This window comes from Haemaphysalis longicornis, unplaced genomic scaffold, assembly GCF_048455015.1.
Source record: "Haemaphysalis longicornis isolate Haplotype H1 unplaced genomic scaffold, Haemaphysalis longicornis Haplotype H1 scaffold_19, whole genome shotgun sequence".
NCBI classification, from domain to species: Eukaryota; Metazoa; Arthropoda; class Arachnida; order Ixodida; family Ixodidae; genus Haemaphysalis; species Haemaphysalis longicornis.
The window spans coordinates 8,352,565-8,372,690 of record NW_027526288.1 but is presented as its reverse complement, the minus strand read 5'-3'; the positions used below and the strand labels follow the sequence as shown (position 1 = coordinate 8,372,690).

At 45.9% G+C, this 20,126-nt stretch overlaps 1 protein-coding gene across 1 annotated transcript in view; it reads left to right on the top strand.

The window, feature by feature from the left end:
- LOC144166831 (annexin A6-like) overlaps positions 1–20,126 on the top strand; it is a 95,228-nt gene that overhangs the window by 34,607 nt on the left and 40,495 nt on the right. The window contains exons 7-8 of the mRNA XM_077696317.1: positions 15,726–15,869; positions 19,292–19,350. Coding sequence (XP_077552443.1) covers positions 15,726–15,869; positions 19,292–19,350 — 203 coding nt within the window. The remainder of the gene's footprint in view (positions 1–15,725; positions 15,870–19,291; positions 19,351–20,126) is intronic.

The window sequence follows — 20,126 nt, the reverse complement described above, 5'->3', positions numbered from 1 at the left end:
GCCTAATTTGAAATATTTACTTTCCGTTCCACTAATGTTTTAGGGCAACACAGCTGCAGGTCATGCGAGGTGTCGTTGCAAAAGATTGTTGTTGACAGCGTGAATTTTGCGCTCATTTTAATTTGTCCGAAGGATGTAGTAGCGGTTATTCGCTGGTGACTGTAACGGCTGCCGTCAGATACTGACGGCGAATTCGCAAATTTTTATTAGTAGAAAAGCTCCAAACCTAAAAGGACACTGATCTTATTTGTAAACATTTCGGATTTACTTGCGCAAAGTAAAGTCTGGAGTCTCTAGAATGTATTTTGCCACCTCTGGATGCCTTTTCGTGACATTATTGAGGAGAAAAATAATTCGAAAGTGCTGTTCGTATCTGTGCATCCTCTTTCCCGATTTACTACGATGTTCCATATTGCAGCGAACCATGTATGCGTTTGTTTGTGTATTTATTGTTTGTGTTTACTGCATGGCTACGCCCGGCTCTGTTACCTGTCAAGTGAAGCGCGTCTTGCATTCTTTATTTTTATGCCGCACGGGCTATCTCATTCAGGTAAGCAGACTGTTCCGTGTTAACGTCACTAGCCCAGAATAATCTTCCCTGATCTACAATGTTCTGGATGTAATTCGACGGTTCCAGAAACACTCGCGCCGAACGGTAAAAAATCCTGCAGAGCAGACGCCACAGCATTCCGATCGTCGATGCTCGCCCGCACACGTCACTTTGTTGACTGCTGCCTCGCCGCCTGTGTATTCTTCGAGTTGTTAGGGGAGCACAAGTTCGCTCCAATAAACGTGTTTTCCTTCGCGGCAACTGCGTCGTCTCTAGCTTCGTGATATCTGGTGGAGGTGCTGGGTGCGCACCTTTTATGACGACCTCTGGAAGCCGCCAGCCCAGTACAACCAGAGCCAGCCTCCGACTGCAAGGATTGTCGCCCGAGTTCGGCGCCCTGCCAGAAAGACCCAAGACAACGACTGCTGCAACCGCAACCATGGTGCAAGAACCAGCGTCGCCAATCCTGCTGCAGCAATCACGGGTACCGCCAACATTCCGAGGAGCCCCCGCTGAAGGCTCGGAGGAATGGTTGGAGAAGCTGGAGCGAGTGCGGATCTTCAACAGGTGGGACCATGAAGAAACCTTCCGGCATGTTTTCTTTTACTTGGAGGATGCAGCTCGAACTTGGTTCGAGAACCACGAGAGCGCCTTGACAGACTGGGCGCAATTCAAAAGAGAGCTCTTTAAAACCTTCACGACAGTGTTGAGAAAAGAACGAGCTGCGCTTTTACTGGAAACTCGAATGCAACACCCGAACGAAGGAGTCGCAATCTTCGTTGAGGAAATGAAGCGACTATTTCGTCCCGCGGACCCGGATACGACGGAAGAAACGAAACTGAGGTTTCTAACGCGAGGAGTAAAGCAAGAACTTTTTGCTTGCCTTTTATGCAACGCCCCCTCCCCCCCTCCAATCGGTGGCCGAATTCGCGTCCGAGGCAGCCGCCATGGAGAACACGTTGGAAATTCGCACGAGGCAGCACGACCGTCCCATCAATGCGCTAGTTGCGGTCTCGATCGATGCCGGGGCTCTTAGCTCTGACACACTACGTGAGACAATCCGCGCTGTCGTCAGGGAATAACTGCGGAAACGCTTCCCAACAACGCCGCAACCCCAAGTCACCTGTATGGGCGACGTGATCCGGGAAGAAATTCAACTCGCCTTGGGGACTTCTACGCCTTCCGAAGTAACACGTGAGCCTCAAGCTATGACCTACTCCGCGGCTGTTCGACGACCCCGCCCTGCTCCAACCCGTCATCAAGAAGTCCCGCCGTGCCGCCGTCCAATGTCGCCCGCCCGACCACCTCCAGGCCAAAACCAGGCGCCGAGGAAGACGGCCGTATGGCGAACCGCCGATAATCGTCCGCTGTGCTACCAATGCGGAGAGGCCGATCACATCTATCGTCGCTGCCCGTACAGTAGACTCGGACTGCGTGGTTTCTCCGTCGACACCGCACGCCCCCGACCCGGCCAGCGCCCTACTGATGTCGACGAATACCTGTCCAACACCAACCGAGGACGAGCCCGCTTTAACCGATCGCCGTCGCCCTACCCATAACAGTCGCCCAACCGCCGTAGCAAGGCTGATTTCGCACGTGGAAGGTCCCCCAGCCAACGCGGGGGAAACTAAAAGCAGCAACTTGTGGAGGTAAAGCTGCACGATCGTGGAAAAATGAAAACCCTCCACCGACGCAGCGACTCGCGGAAGACCATGATTCCCCACATGCCCTCGGCCCGACAACCCGATCTAACCCCGACGTGACACTCAAACACGACAACAACCACACGGCGTGACACGCACCCGACTTGACCGAACGTTCCGCTGAGAAGACGACGACCACGACGCACAGTGCCCGACCGTCAACACGCACAAGCCGAGGTACGACGCCACGACGCACCCGGAACTCCAAGAAAGAAGCGTCCGACGTTCAACTGTCCATCGGCGGCTTTGAAGCAGTTGCACTTATAGACACGCGAGCCGACTACTCAGTCATGAGCGGACCATATGCGTCTAAGCTGAAGAAAGTTATGACCAGATGGGACTGTCCGAACATTCGCACAGCAGGAGGCCACCTCGTGACGTCAAGTGGAACGTGCACATCGCACGTCACCATAGACGGCACAACGTACCTTGCAGCGTTCGTCCTTTTGCCTAACTGCTCCCGTGACGCAATTCTCGTAATGGACTTTTTGACGGACAACGGTGAAATAATTGATCTACAGGCCAAGTCTATAACATTTTCCTCCGATCACTGCATGAGGCCGGAACCCAACCCCGAAAACCGTGCTTCTATCACGATCGCTGACTATCATGTCACCCTGCCACCCCGCACAAGCTTGATGATCAGCGTCTACTGTGAAGATGCGGCTGTTGACGTCGACGCTATCGTAGAGAGTGACCAAAGGTTGCTCCTCGACCGCGGTGTCTCTGTCGCAAGAGCCATTGCGCCCTTTAAGCCACGCAAATCCCAAGTTTTGTTCACTAATTTCAGCATGAATTACCAGCATTTAAACAGGGGCGCTGCAATTAAGAAACGCAAGCAAGCGACGTGATCGCGGTTGCCGACTTTGAACGCACACCCGAAGATACCTTCAAGCTTCCGAATCACTTCGACGTGAATCCGGCGTTACGGCAAGGAGAACGGAAGAAATTATTGGATTTGCTGCGTCGCTACAGCGAGTGTTTTTCGTCGAACTCAAAACTACGTCAGACACCTCAGAGACCGCCGCTCTTCCGAGGGGGACTTCACAGGAAGTCGCAAAGTTCTTCATAAGTCAAGTTGTGCGGCCAGATGGAGCCCCGGAAGTCCTAATCACGGACCGCGGAACGGCCTTTACTGCAGAGCTGATGGAAGGAATATTACGCTACCGCAACACGGATCACAGAACAACGACGGCGTACCACCCCCAAACGAACGGACTAACGGAACGTCTGAACAAGACAATCTTAGATATGCTGTTAACGTACGTTGACGTTGAACATAAAATTTGGGATGAAGAGCTCTCGTATGTCACGTTTGCGTACAACATGGCTATCCAGGAGACTACGCTGATGACGCCGTTCGAGCTTGTCTACGGAAGACGGCCGACCACGGTGCTTGACGCCATACTTCCGTATGTAGAACACGACGCCCTCAATCCCGACGTCCAGGGATACCTTCAGCGTGCGGAAGAGGCCCGCCATCTCGCTCGAGTTCGTACAACGGATAAACAGCTCATGGATGTCGGGCGCTACAACCTCCGACGCCGAGACACCGAGTACCACCCAGGGGATCGTGTTTGGGTTTGGACTCCCATCCGATGACGCGGACTCAGTGAGAAGCTTCTGCTACGGTATTTCGGACCCTACCAGATTCTACGACGTGTAGGCCAACATACCTACGAGGTGATCCCCGATTGTGATTCCGGAACATCACGATGACGCACGCGGCCCGAAGCCGTCCACGTGATTCTCTTGAAACCTTGCTATGCAACATGACGGACATGTTTGTCAGACTGTCTTTTGTTTTAGAATCGGGCCGATACACTCTTAGAGAGGGGGTAATGCCGTCAACCATGTATGCGTTTGTTTGTTTACTTATTGTTCGTTTTTACTGCCCGGCTACGCCCGACTCCGTTATCTGTGTCAAGCGAAGGGCGTCTTGCATTCTTTATTTTTATGCCGCACGGGCTATCTTATTCAGATAAGCAGACTGTTTCGTCTTAATTTCACTAGCCCAGAATAATCTTCTCTGATCTACAATGTTCTGGATGTAAATCCACGGTTCCAGAAACACTCGCGCCGAAAGATAAAAAAGCCTGCAGAGCAGACGTCACAGCATTGCGATCGTCAACGCTCGCCCGCACACGTCACTTCGTTGACTGCTGCTTCGCCACCTGTATATTCTTTGAGTTGTTAGGGGAGCACAAGTTCACTCCAATGAAATTGTTTTCCTTCAAGACAACTGCATCGTCTCTGGCTTCGTAACAATATGACACTCGCTCTAGAAAATTTGCCTTGACTGCGCAGTTCCCCGGCTCTCCGACGGAGTCTGGCGGGCGGCTGCCTCTCCGGCGGGTCGTCGGAATTAGTTCGCTGAGATGCCACGATAAGATATGTGCCGAGGATGGTGTGGGTTTAGTTTGTTAGTTTTCAGACTCAGTAAAGCTTCAGAAAGACGGAAAGGTTTATTGTAAAGACTGACACCGAGATTAGGGTAGTGCTTTTTGTGCTGGGTGAACTGGCTCAGCGTTTAGCGCACACCACAGATGCGATCACGTCGCTTCCTAAGGAACGCTGTCATTAGTGAGAAAATAGTCGTGGGGTTTTGGGAGACGTGTAATGCACTTGCTTTTTTTAGGAAATAGTTATATAAGCTCTCAGAATGCTAAAACTAACAGCAAAATTAACAGCCTATAGGATATATGTCATATTGCTATCTGATAAAAGTGGGGCTGTTGCTGAGTGGTCTAAAGCACTGAATGTTGTGTGTCGCTATGAGCGAATTCGATTGCAAGATTTTGCGTGTTTTTCAGGAGTTTATTTTTTATTTCCGTAATGTTTCCTATTCGGCACTGAGATACTTAGCTGCCCCTTCAACGCTTTCCTTACGAGTTGGCATACTGCGTGCAAACAGATTATGATGCGCTGGTGAGTTCCCGTTGGGGCGGTGTTGACATAACGAACAACAAACTGCCGGCGGTGTACCGCATTAGCCAACTCTGGGCCTGGTGCCAGTATGCCTCTTACGCCAAAGGGAGAGCCAGGTGCGCGTGAAACGAATGGTAGTTGAGCGTCTCTCCTGATAAGAGGGTGTTAGCCACTACGTACTCCTCGTCTAGTGCAAGTTATGGCGTTAACACTCTAAGGACGTTAGGACTCTAAGTGGTCCTAGCAGGCTTCTCTGACCTATTTTACAGCTTACAATGGGGGAGAAGCGTGCCGCACCGATTCCTGATATATCAAGAATGCCCGACGAATGATAACGTCACATGTAAAGCCGTTGATGCACGAAACGAACAAAAACTGAAGCTGTATACGACTACTCAAATCTTGAACATCGTCCAACCGCACCGCAGGACCAATACGCGAATCTGCTTTCAGATGTTGCGATCATTGCAAATGTCGCAGGGTATATTTTTCTTTCAGGATTTATATAAACACTGCTATAGCGAACGAATAAACGATGAAAAGTGCATTTATGTGAGCGCGCCAATGCAATGTATACAAAAACAGTAATTTAATAAAATCTCGTAACCGTGCCTTTAAGGGGAGCACAATTATTTCTATTTCCAGTGCTCGGGTTAAACAACACGACTTTCTTACCTTCGTAAGTTTAACTAAATTGTTAAACAACCCAATTTTTCTATGGGTAAAGGAAAATAACTTTGTGGCATTTACTAACGGACATTCGCGCTATGCTCTGACGACAGCCAATAAAAATCTGGGGTCGATTTACGTACTATCCTAGCAGTATTCACTGTGGTGTCTCCGAAGCAGATGTTAAATCTGTCCCTTTGCCCCTGCACATATACAGTACCTGTTATCCTAGAAAGCCACCGCGCGGGAAGTGATGTCGACGACTCAGGAACTGGACTACAAAAAATATTTCCTGGGCGCACTTCTATGACAAAAATCACATTGCGTATTTCCGCTTTGGTATAAGCAATTGTTTGTGTAGAAACCGGACACTCGAGTTTGACGGTCCACCGCAGTGTCAGCCGTGGCAGATGCGCACAATTCTGAGTTGGTCCCGCCGCACTGACCGCCTTAATAGCCCTCGAACGTGCCTTCGAGAAGGCGTCTAGCATGATTTTATTAGCGCGCATACCTACAAAATACTGCAATGATGACAGAAATAAATTTTTTAGACGGTGGAAGCCTCCAAAGAAAACGGCGCTGATGGAATAATATCGCCTTTCTGCCGAGGCGTTGGCCGGCACACAGTGAAGGTTGCTTTGAAGGCTTTGCACTTTCCCGCAGAATTTTCTCTTTTATTACGGGTGCGAAGCCATAGTTCTGCATTTGTTACTGCATTTTAAAGGAAAACTAATTCAGCAGATTACGTGCTGCTGGGAAATACGACGAGGTGGTTATAAGGTATGTTAGCAGGTGGTAAATAAGCATAGGTGCGCAGTGTCGTCGCTCACAAGTACGCTCAAAAGCAGTTATTACAGCGTAGTTTGTCACCCGGGGATGCCTTTTTATAGTTCATCATTATTTTACGTGGCTATCGGCGTAGTTAATACAGACATCCACGTGTGGTGCAGAAAATTTAGGCGTTGATTAAGCGTAAACGCCTCTTTACCGATCGGATATCAAAACCTACCTTTGGATTGCCTTTCAAAACAAACTATCAATACTGTTGTCAAGGCTATTGAACGGCTAAGAAAACTACAGATAACATCGGCTTCAATAAAAGTTTTAAATATGTCATTCGCAGCACCAAATTTTCGACTTTTCTTTGTTTTTTCGTTCAGGAAAGCTTTTGCTGCACCTTGAAGGTAATAAAACGATGCAATTACTTTGACACAGTGTTCTCATGCCAGAGCCGGTAGTGTAGGTCAAAAATAGGGCCCAATATTAATATTCTAAAATGTTTCAAATCTGCTTAGGCGTCATGCTCCACATTCCGAGCTTCCGAGCTCGTCATCCAAACGAAAGTTCTTTCAATGCCCTCTCGCTAAGAGTTTCCTTTTTCGCGGCATGTTTTTATACAGCTGGCGTGCTGGGTAGCACGCAGAAACCAGTAGACTTCATTGGTTGTGGGGTCCACACGGACACGAAGCTATATATTTTTCTTTGTCCGCTAGGATGGAGAGAGCGACATCGACCTTGCGGGGTTCCGCCAGAAGCTAACAAAGGGACATCAAAAGCACATGACATGGTGTGCATAATACGCACCCTTGCAATAGTTCGTTTGTTGTAATATATGTCATGAATTCAAAATCAGCCTTGACTTTTCAGCTCTGAGTATGTCGTCTTCGATGGTGCGTCCAATTCATTAAACTTATTGCTTCCGATACACACACAACAAGTGTGAGTGTCATGCTGTTGCATATACCAAGTATTATAATTAGATCAGACCACTATGTAACGCCATTTCGTTCAGTCTGTAGCGGTACAGACAACAACGTATCTCGACAAATGTACTCACATGGATCGGCTAACGCACGGAAACATCACCGAACATCTGATATCGTACTTGCAAACGAGGCGTCCTCTTTTGGGGACTCGAAAACAATGAAGTACTGTTTTTTTAACCATGTGTGTCTCGTGCACCGTGCTTGCTGCGATTAGCGCTCCAGAAGCCCCAATGTTCGCTTTTGTATTCGTTAGCAGCAGAATTGGCTGCCTGTCACGCCTTTTTAACGGCGGAACTGTTGAGACCCAGCATTATCCGTTAGTCGCAAAAAAAAAAAAAAAAAAACTCGCGCTGCGAATACGTCATTTCGCGTTCCCTAGCAACCCCTGGTGCAGCTGTGCATAGCTTCGCGCTAGCTTTGCTAGCATTGGCATAGCTGCTGCTGCTCTTTGTAGAAATGTGGACATTACGTCTATGCCTTGCTGTGACTTCAAATTGCTCATTAAAAGAAAACTCCAGGAACGTTGGCAAAAAAAAAAACTGGGACATGCAAACAGGAAACAAACTTCTTGCAATTAAGCCATAAATAGGTAGGCACGTAATAGAAAAACTACACATGTCTGTAAAGTTGCCCTTTGTCGTTTAGGAAAAGGGCACACACTTGGCACACATGGATACCTTTTCAATTGAACACCTCGACGAACATTCGATAAACGTGGAGGATTTTTCTTCGTACTCCATATCCTAGTTTAAATGTAGGGTACTCAAAACACAAAGACAGCGACACTTCGCTAATCTGTACACACAACACATACCAGGACAACCGGCACACTTTCACTGTAATGAAGGAATAATCAGTTACAAAGAAGTTTTAGACTCCTTGGCTGAGGTTGATATTTTGAGGAAAAGTTATCGCACATGACCACAGCTTGTCCGTCAGTAATGAGGACACTGCTGAGGTGCTTTTCTGTGACACTCAGGGGCCTCATCTTTTTTTTTTTTTTTTGCTAGGAAAAAAGTCTCCCCGAGGTACCCTGATTTTTAGCCCAAATCTTTTTCTACGTTCTCAGCTAGTTTTATACACTTTTTACTGACAATCACTGGACCTATACACTAATTTTACATAACCACCTTTTAACGGAAGCATGCAGCATAAAAGTCACCTTCGACATTAACACACCCTTGTTTCAGTGCTCTTTGGGCAAGAAGCCCTTGCGAAATTAAACACAATCATTATCAACGTCATCTCCCCTTATAGGGCTCTGGCAGCTCACCACAGGGCCGCATAGACCTATTAGCATCCGGATATGACTTTCACCTGGTGCGAGATCTCGGAGCTCCGCCTAGCCTGCTCCTAGGTGTAAGGGTGTGTAGTGACCCGTAGTGCACTAGCCGAGGGAATAAAAGTGTGTGTCCAGTTCTCCGCAATGGGGGCAGTAGGGTGCGGAAAACAGATTGGGTTGGAAGTGTTGGAGGACTGTGCGGTGAGGGAAGGTGTGCGCTCGGATGATGCGCCACATGCCGGCCTGGTCAGTAGATAAGAAGCTGTGGGGTAAAAGGGGGGGCGAAGAGGGTTTGACGGTTCAGTCCGGGGTGGAGTGTATTGTCGGTGTATGTGTATAGTGGCGCGGAGAGGCTGTAGGTAGGATAAACAGAATGACGTGGCTTCCATCCCGGCTACGGTGGATCCTTTTCTGGTGGGCGCGGAAAGCGAAAACCACAGTATGTCGCCATTTAAACGCACGTCCATGATAGGGTGAAAATTATTCCAGAGGCCTACAGTAAGGCGCGGCTCATAGCCTAGGCGTAAGGTAGGCGTTTTGAACCCCATAATGAATAGATGAAGCTGACAGTAAACACCTCTCTGCGAATGTCGACAGTATTGCGAAGCCAGATATCTATACAACAGCCCTCCAATATCTCTTTTTAGCCGCTCGCTGTGTTTAGAGATACACCCAGAAATGTTGCTAAGGTCCCGCCTCTAGATCTCGCCTTATAATGCATGATGGCTTCGTTAACTGTTGTAGCTCACAACGGAAACAAACGTATGATCATTAGCTAGTGCCTGTCGTTTGAATACACCGTTAACCAGCGTTTTGCCGGAATAGATGCTAGGTGGCTCATTTATTAGCGAGGCATTATAATATGCATCCTAGCTTTGGTTGAAACACGAATGATTCGAAACTTTAATCTCGAATTTTCAGCTCTGCGGTACAATAAAATTGTTTATTCAAAACCTTGGCATTGTTATTGTCTCCATGTGTATTCCTCAGAGAAACTCGGAACACTAGTAAGCGTTCGAAGTGTGTACTTGACACTTGGAGAAATAAACACTTCGGTAGTTTTCAATCGCCTCCTTCCCTTTCCCCGCAGCATTCGGAAGTAACGTGGAAAGCGACCTTGGAAGTGAGGCATCCGCAGAATTTAGAAAACTCATGCTTTCAATGTGCGACGTAAGTATCCTCACCTGGCAGCGCCTAAAAGGCCGCAAAAACGAACAAATGTTTTGCTATTTATATACGGTAGCATTGCGGGGTAAAGCTACCGAGGTGGCTGCATTTTCCCGGCAGTGCTGGTACTAATGTATTTCCCCTAAAATTTTGGAATGACACGTAACGGCGCGGACTAGTTCATTTTATTACGAAACTCAGTGCCCCGAGGAACGAATAACCCGATAGCAGCTAAAGCTTTGATGCGACCGTATGCAGTGCCAGCCCCATTTGACGGTTGCTAAGATGAATCTGGGTACCAGCGTCGATATTGGGTCCGACGTGGTTTCTTATTAAGACTTTTATGGGGGAGCTGTAAACGGCTGAACCGGAGCAGAAGTGCAACAAGTTGGCCTTCTTGAGTAGTGTCGATAGCTCCACTGAAACACATTCCTAAAAATCTTGAACACATGTAATTTAGCATGTAAAGAAGGCATCATTTAAACAGAGTAAGTCAAAACATGTTCTCAGCAACAATGCTGGAAGATAAGAATTCACATTCTGCAAATCTTAGAGGGGTTTCCAAATGTAGCACGTCACATCTTAGTGCAAACGAATTTGCGACGGACTTGGTGTTCAATCCAATGTGTTTGGTCACAAAACGAATGGCAGTTGTTGTGACTTCCTCGTCTTCACCCCATCTAGCAGACGACGCTGATTATCATCATTTAATTACGCTTCTCATGAGCTGCCGCATGCTCATGTGGCTGGGTCGGCTTGCGCCACTTCTTCAAGTTTCCATTAAAGCCTCATCGCATCACGACGTGTCGATCCGCTTTCTGAGCATCGCGCCGCAGCTGGGGGACCCAGAGGTCCAACAGGAGTGAAACAAGATTGCGGCAGCATAACATCTAGAAAATCGTATAAAGCGCAGTAGGAACTGAAATAAATGCAGCGTTTAAAAGCACAAAAGCAGGGAAACATTGTGAAAAGTCTGCGTATTCAGCCACAGATTTGGCAGCGGAAATAGGACGGTTGATATCAACTGACGCATCACCAAAACAGGAAAATGATTTTTACGTCCCGGCTCACAGCCTGCTATAGCATTATAAAGCTAAACCAATTTTTTTTTCAAACAATGAACTGTTGGAACACTCTAGAATTGGGCAGAGTTCAATCATGTGTTAGCAATAATGACTCGAGCCGAAAGCTGTGATTCGCTGGATATGTAGCCCTTCTGGTTCATGGAGTAGCGTCTGAAGCTTCAGTAGCGTCAGAAGCAGTATCAGAAGTATCAAAAGCATCAGAAGCAGCAGTAGCATCAGAAACGTCCTAAATATACATCAGAGGCCACATTTGGATAAAAGATAATCCTATGAAAACCGCAAGTCTATAAGTACACTATTAAGTTAAGATTTATTACGTGTAAGTAAGTGGACGGCACTCGTGTATTTCACATCTGCGTTGCTCTTAAATGTAAGAATGACGTCGCCTGTAATATCCGTTATGTTCATGCATACATCACCGGTTATGCAGAGAAGCGTAGATGAAAAGTAAAAATTAGGAGCTCGCTTTTAATAGCTGGAAGCTGTTACCTCGCGTCATGTTCTTCTTTGCATGTAGCCCCCAATGTTGAACTGAATCCATTCAGGAGTCCGAGCTCTTTTTGCGCAACTCCTCCTTGTGGCATTAAGCGGATTTAAATTCTGGTGAAACAATGTTTTTTTTCATACGTTAGTTCTAAAGAGCACTGAATTTAATACGTACGATACCTTAGCACGACAGTCGGTGTTTTTTTTTGCCATCTACAAACCACACGACACTTCAAAATTCCAATGCAATTTTTGCAGGCCTACCGTCAAGAAGGATTTCTGGATTTTAATAAAGCGAAAAACGACGCTAATGTGAGTATCAGAACAACATATCAGGGCGTTACTCGGTCTTCTCTTTTGATACATGTGTATAAATCTGCCTGTCAATGACTGAAATATATGACACTGCCTTGAAACTGGTGTATATGTGTCACTTAAAAATAGTCATCCCATCGAGTCAGCGTCACTGTCTTTGTTTTTGTATCGGCAAATATACATGCTCCATTGCTGTTCACAGAGATTTGGTAAGTGAGCCTGCTGCACGCGAGACCGGGTAACACGCATGTCACTAAAAAAAAACTATACAAACGTAGCTTTGGAAGCATGAAAGTTGTTATGATAGAGTGAAACCCCCGTTTACTGCACATAAAAGCGCACACCATTCGCTTTGGACGTTGCCTAAGCGCCATGTTCTGTTTATGCTAATTTTACATAAGCAGTTTGGTATTTCGAGGTAATTCGAAGTGGACTTCTGGCGGGCAACTTTTGTGCGTGTTTTCCCGCCCCACACGACAGAGAATGCTCAGGAAATGGGCTCCTTGGGGGGGCGGGGGGGGCGGTGCTCAATATATATGCTTTAAAAAGTGGCTGCGATATGGCAGCTGCCGGGCGTTGTCGCATACTTACCGCCGCGTCTGCCCTGCGCCACTGCTGAAATGACAGCTTTTTGTCCTCTAAAGAATACTCGCGGCATAGGGCCTCAAATTGAAGAACTCTACGCAGTTCGAAATACGGTCGATTCATTAATGTTGAATGGTGGAGACCGAACTATACTACAGCGTTGAGGAAGCAAGACGAGTGAGAGAGAAGGATAAGGTAAAGGAAAGGCAGAGATTTTATCACAGTACTAGCCTGGCTGTTGAAAAGCGCTGTGGCACGGTGGCACGTTGCTCTGCACGCGGGCTTATGTCCATGTATGTGCACGGACTTCGCTATCGACAGCAGCGCACAGACGGCGCCGAGCGCGCATGCCTTTGAACGTGTCTCTATGAAATACGCCGCGTTTACTACTTGGCCTGATGAATATTTGAAGCGCTTCGCATCGGCCGAAGTGTAATATTCGTGGTCGCACACGGACGAACTGTATCTAACAGGTCCTCTTTTATTTTAACGTGACAGAGTTGTTAAGCGCCTTTTTTTACTTCCCCTAGGCTCCTTGCCATCCTCTGTCAGCCATGCTCATCAAGCGTTCAATGAGGAACATCATCTCTGCAAACAGAAAAGTACTACTACTGGTGCAGCCAAATACGAGGGTTCTACCCCACCGCGAATACGACAGAGCAGCGACTGAAACGGGAAAATGGGGAGAATATTACTACAGCGGCCACAATAGAAAAGATGCGTTATTCCTGCAGGCTGTGGGCCTCCGCAGTGAACTCTGTTCTACACAGCGTCGGTAGTTGCATCATCGGCTAATACGGCGCTCAGACGTTCCTGCAAATTACGCCGTCAACCGAAAAGCGTCCCTCCGACTGGAAATAATGCCGGCGTCAACAATGTGTTACGTAACAAAAAAGGGGAACACGATGAACTCCATGATCCCAAAATCCAAGGAGGGTGTATTAACCAGAACTAATTAACAAATCACCTTTTTAAAAATAAAATCGGTCGTAAGGCGTATAAAGAACAAATTTTCAAAGTATTTCTGAAACCTTTTGTTTCCTTGTCACGGCTGTGCGATATCTGTGGAAAACAAGAGCTTTGTTAGCCATAGGCTATGTTGAAATCAGCAAAAAAAGAAAATTTTTACCTATTTGTTTTATATTGTACTAATCTAACAAAGCGAAGAACTAGAAAGACGTAAACGCAACAACACGCCTGATGCACGCAGTGATCACGAGACGAATATGACACAGCCTGCTGTACTAGAAATTTATTGACAGTGAATAATAAACAAGATCAATACTATCATCTGGGCAGCGTTTAAGGGAGCTGTGAATCTCTCGCTTCTCATGATTCTCACAAAGGTCCGCGGCCCGCCGTTCGAAACTACCAAATATCAACCTAAATGTAGTTACTTTCAGAAAAGCCATGCGACTTTTGCCCGCAGGCAGAACACCGCAACTCTTGAAAACATTCTTCCATCTACAATAATTACAGTTCAGATGTTATTGACTCCCGGACAGGATTTTCTGAAAGGTTACACCGCAGCCAAACAAAAAAGATCTTGAATTCACCTACCATGCTTCCACAGACCTGTACTACCATAGCCAACTCCCCGAAAAATATAGAGAACGTCTCATTATGCTACGCCCGGGAAAACCATCCTTCCCCGTGCCAAAGTGGAATCTCAGCGGCGCAAAATCGCATACTCTGCGTACTATACAATCTCCCACATATCTCCACAAATGTACATGGACGAAAGGGCTAAACATACGGACACATCCAACCCATTTCACGCAACGTGGTCGTATTTTAAAGTATGCTCAGGCAATAACAACTGCAATATTGTATATTCCCCATTCGTTGAAACGTGGGAGACAGGCCAGGCCCCCTTTTCTCTATACATCAGCGTGGGCGTTTGAAAGAGCAAGTAGAAGAGCCGCTGCGTCAGGAACCCTGCACTTCCCGAACTACCATTATATCTAGGCCGGCCACCATGCCAGAGAATAAATCTTTCAAACACTGGCACTGCCACCTTCGACGAACATCCCGCAACCGCAAACTTTATTCTCGCATCTTTAACTACACAATTGCAAATTGTGCCTTCTTGTGGCAGGACGAATAAAAGCAGCTGCCGCAGGTTTTCCTCGGTTGGCTGAACCTGTGTGTTAGAAAAGCTTATATTGTAAAGCCAGGTAACGCGTCGAAGTACCGCTATCCCGTCGTGAATCTTTAAGAGTAATCGTAGATATCATCCCCAATGTTTTCTTCTTTTTATGTCGCAAACGCGATTTGTACCTGCGCACACTGCGCACAAAGTCAAAGAAATTGTCAACGTAAATAAGCTCGCGATTACTAAAAACTTTTTTTTGGTAACCACTTAATTTTGTACAGTATTACTGGAACCTCAACATGTGTTTTCGCAATTTTCGACATAAAGCATGCGTTTTGCTCTTACTTTTAGTTTCCAAGCATCACAATCGCGACAATGTGATAGCGACAAGAGCGGCTCTTCGATCGTAGCCATTCAAGACCATTCATGGTTTAAAAATGCCATTACTCACCACTTTTTTAACAATTCTGCAGCGTTCGTTTTCGGTTGTGTTTGGTTTGCTTGTTTGCTTTTTACATATCCGTTCTTTTTGTACTTCATTTATATTTTTTATCTTTTTGCTTCTTCTTTTTTTCCTTGTCTTATACTCTCATTTATTTCTTTGCGTGCTATAAAATACTGTTACCCACCCCCTGTGTAGCGCTCTATGGGCTTGAGGGTACTCCAATAAATAAATAAATAAATGTCGGTTATTATCAAGCTGTCGGAACACACTAAGACGAAGTCTTTTTATACACCCTTGCGTAAAAAAACATTTTTGTTGGTGTGACAGTACAAAAAAAGCCGCCGCTGTTAACAGTAAATGATACACGTTTTTGTTCGTATATAAACTGAATTACTTCCTTACTACGTTATTGTACAATAACATTGTTTCCGGTCAATAAACTCGCCTCGAGAGTATTTACACTCAAAGAAGCATTATCCGTGTCTCCTAGCGACAGTACCGTTTGCGAGAATCCTAATTAATCTTTTTGGAGTGGTATTTCCTGATTATCACCTTTGACGTCAGTACAGTTTCATTGGCCGCCATCCCTGTTCTGCTACACAGCTTCTTCAGCAGTCTGGTGCTAATAGATGGAGCAACAATGGGTCAGTCTTCAACCAGATTCTCACTAACCAGAGCTACGAGCAGTTGCGGCTGGTCTTCCAGGAGTACAACAACCTCACAGGACGCTCCGTAGTCCAGGCCATCGAAAGCGAGATGACTGGGAACCTCCGCGCAGCGTACATCGCCATCGGTAAGAACGGCTAACTTTGCATCAATCGCACTAAACTAACGTTCAGGGCTGACAAAAACAACGGCATATACATGCTGAATAGTCATGTTCGGAGAATCATAACAGTGTGTTGAAATTTGTATACCGACATGACTATATAAGAACATATCATTGTACCTCCGATGGGAACAACACAGTCATAATAGGGGTTACATCCCAGTCGCGGTGCATTTTTTGGATTGTTTTAAAAGCAAAGGCCTTCGATTCCTACAACTCTGCGCACAATAATGTTCCCGGGAGGTCTAGACGCTTCTCTATTTGTAGAACAAGGCAAGCGTATGACCTACGTTGTCGCTCCTCTGGGCAGAAACCTCAAGGTTTCACTTTTCATCGGTTTGTGCGGGGACGCAAAAGAGATGCGGGAGTTGATCGATGCTGTGACTATATGCATAACATAGAGGCCTAGAGTGAAGTTTAATTAAAACAAAAAGTTTGCATCACATAGGAAGAAAGAAGTGGCGTAGTATTGGTCTACTAAAATGTTGTTACATGTTCTCAAGGTGGTATAGAGCTGCCGGGCCACCGGGTTACAAGGATGTCAGCGAGCCTTCCTTATAGTGGCGGTTAGTATGAACAGTGAGGCAGCGTGATCCTCCATGGAATTACCTGTGTATCTCAATTGAACACTTTTGGCGAAAACTTACCTCCCGAGATAGCGTTGCAACGACATGAAATTTGCGAATTGGTTTCTTAAAATGGCGCAATCTAGAGTGTGGGCAAATTGCGCATTCTATGATTTTGGGGGGCGAACGGCTGAAGTCCATGAAGTAGACGTAGGAATTCGGACGACAAAGTGCAGGAGAATAGACGTTGTTAGTCTGTTGTTCTGTGGTAGAGGCCTCCCTCGTGTCGCTGATATCAAGAGGCTAACGATGAGCAAGGCAATGACGGTGATCTGGCGATCAAGCGAAACGCCTTCGTGCTGTGGAAAATGCAATAACCCGGGAAGATGGACAGTCACTGACTATCTCCACACAAGATTAAATAAGGGCTTTTCCTTTCAGAAAAGTGAGCTACATTACAGGGGCCAGCGGTTGTAGATATGCATCAGGTTCTTTGTCCGCCTACAGTATATGTCAAAAATGTTAGAGCTATCCTCAGATATGCTACCGATTTCTCAACACTTCATCTTTTAGGCTTGAGTAGCGCTATTTTGAAATGATGTCCACTGACGATTTAGACAGCCTATTAGTAATGATAGTCTAGACAAAGTTCACTCGGGAAATAATGCCACCATAACTCTTGGGACAGCATTTTTAAATCTGGCAGGCGTCATGTTGTTTACAATACTTTCGAATTGGCTTTGTCAGAATAAACGTATTAGCCACAGACGGATTGGTGTCTTACGAAATGTTGTAGCCTCTGCTATAGGCGTTGCATTATTCACAGGTCACGCTCTGCGTTATCGAAAAAATGAGGAAATCCTGAATATGTGCAATAGTGAGTCCACGCGATTACACTTCATCGCTATATTGTCCAAATTATGAAGGCATAGATGATTTAAATGATTTTTTTTTCTGTATGTTTGGGTTTCTCTGATTGGCCTCAAATTCAATTTTCGTCGGAACTCAAGGGAAATGTCCGAAGGTAACAAACCAACGGAATTACAAAATATTCCAGAGTAATGGCTTTGCCACGACTGTTAGGCTCTCGTAAAAGGAAAATACCTGTATTAAGATCGTATTACAAGCTAAAGTGCACCCCTGGCTGCCTTCGTTCCTGATCGTTCTCTTTTACGAAATTTTGCATTTACTTTTTCCCTTCACGGCAGTAAACGTTCAACAGGGTCATGCTTGTAGTGGACTTCGTTGTTTACTAGCGTAACTACAGAATGTGTGTCCGATACCTCCGACGCCATCGTATTCTAGTCTCGGGTGCCCCCTCATGATCGAAGGCTTGGCGTAGAGGTGTTATTCGTGATGGGTTTGATCCTGTTATGTAGGCATTGCGCGAATGATCATCATCGTGCTCGGAAGTGACGCGACTGCTATATCGTGATGCCGGGCCATGACCACTTCAGTCGTGGTTTTCAGTCTACAATCGTCTTCAGTGCTTCGTTTGATGGTTCGAATTACTTTTCCGTCAACCAACTTCACTTCCGCAACTTCTGCTGCATTGTTTTCTACCCGCCCTCTCAGAGACCTTCCACGGTCAGAGACGCTCGTCTCCGGAGGTCAGTATTATGCAGGTATACGGTGACGGAGACCGGATGACGCACGCCGGCCCTGGTGCACTCTTTGAATGGCAGTCGTGAGATGCGAAGTCCAAGTCGCTTGTACAGTCAGTGACAGTAGATGTCGCCTGCTTCCCCAAGGAACACAGCGGAAGGTCATTAACAGTTTGCCTCACGTCGCTTTTTTCTTGCAATGGTGTTGCGTCATAATTGGTTGGACGGGAAACAGTGGATGGCGGTACAAAGAGCCCTGCAATCGAATTGCCGGGACGAAGAACGTCCACGTAGAGCGCCTCCAGTGGCGTCGATGTTTCTATTAGATCCTACTGGGAGCACGTCGGTAATGTAAGCGACTTCGGGTTCCCGCCTTGTTGTGCAAACTTTGTCTAATTCTTTAACAAACACCCACTTATCATTTTGCACACGGTTAGAGACTAAACTTTCCTGACTTACTTCCAACCCATGAATGAGCGAGTTTAGCGGTCACATTGATTCAATACACATTGAGGATATTCTTTATTGTGACAGCGATACCCCTTAGTACAGGTAAAGTTATTGAGGTTTTACATCCAGTCAGCGAAAACTCTTGTTTTACAACCTCCATAAAATGTTATTGTCTTAGTTTCTTCATCACGTTCAGCACGCCGGAACAACGCTTTCACTTTCTCAATGCACCCAACACCCTGTTGCTCAGGGCGCGAGTGGGAAGATGAATTACTAAATCAACCTATTGATCCCTTATAACAGCAATGATTGTGTTTCTTTGGGAGCTGAGTTTGAACAAATTTTAAAATGTAAAAAAGCACTCATGGTAATTACAGCAAGCCTGAGCTGAATCCAAGCTGTGACCCCATAAAATATACTGTTGCATCATAATCTTTTTCCAAGTGCAACTGCTTTTTCCCACAGCGTTTTGCATTATTCTACTGCATAGATTTTCTAGATTACAGAGTTATCCCTTCCTACCGATCGTAGCTTGAAATTGCGCCTTTTTATAGTAAGCTGTGCTGCGCTTCAAAAGTTTATTTCGATTGCGTAAAATAAATTACTCAAGATTTTTGTTCCGTTTTTTTTTAGCTATTGCTGAGCCCCATATCCGGAATTGTAGGTTGTACGTCATCCCAGTGACTTCCTATGGTTTTTTCAGCGTAATACATTGCAATGCTGTTAACCTATAGGGTTTTCTTTCGATGCGCTTTCTCACCCACAGCAAAATGTGTCGCCAACATCCCGTACTACTTTGCGGAGAAGCTCGAGAGGGCAATCAAGGTCAGTAAAATATAATTTTGCTCAGAAACATCAGTTGCGCGCACCTTTAACGGAGTCTAGTCCCTCCGCGCTGTGATATACATTCAGCCGCAATCTAATTATATGGTCCGCATAGTGTATATAGCAGTTTACATATATGTGATTTGGCTAAGATGTACAATACCTATCTTTTTGTCAGTTTTCAGCAATCGTCCTTTATCCCACTTCTTACTTTATGGATTGCGGAAGAGTGCTTGGTTGTTGTTGACCTCCTTGGATAGAGTCGCTCCGCCAGTACGGTCGGAACAAATTTGGGTTTGCCGTCGAGCAGCGGACACCCCCTTTCACATGTATATTTTCTCTAAACTAACTGGATTGTTTTATTCCATTTCCCACACATGCTTCTCGCCTGCCATATCCTTGCTTAAAATATTTAACGCCTAGGTATGAGTTCAATTGCGGCAAGATCAGCCTTGGGTTTAATCATGGTTTGCGTTTCCTGAAAGGCACTGCTCAAACTCCGTGCAGTTTCTCTTATTATTAGCTGTGTATATCTAAATAAACATTACTAGTTAATGAATTCACCTGCCCAAGTTAGTAATTTTCAATTTCTGCGGTATTAGAAGCAACTCTAATTAAAATGTCACTTTGGCTTCTCGAAATCTACCATCCCAAAAATTAGGTTTTCGAACTCATCGAATACAAAAAACTTCAAGTTCGAAATGTTCCTGGCTGACTCGTCAAAGCAGGGATGCCGCATTTTTTCCACATGTTTGTGAAAGTAGGTTTTATGCTAC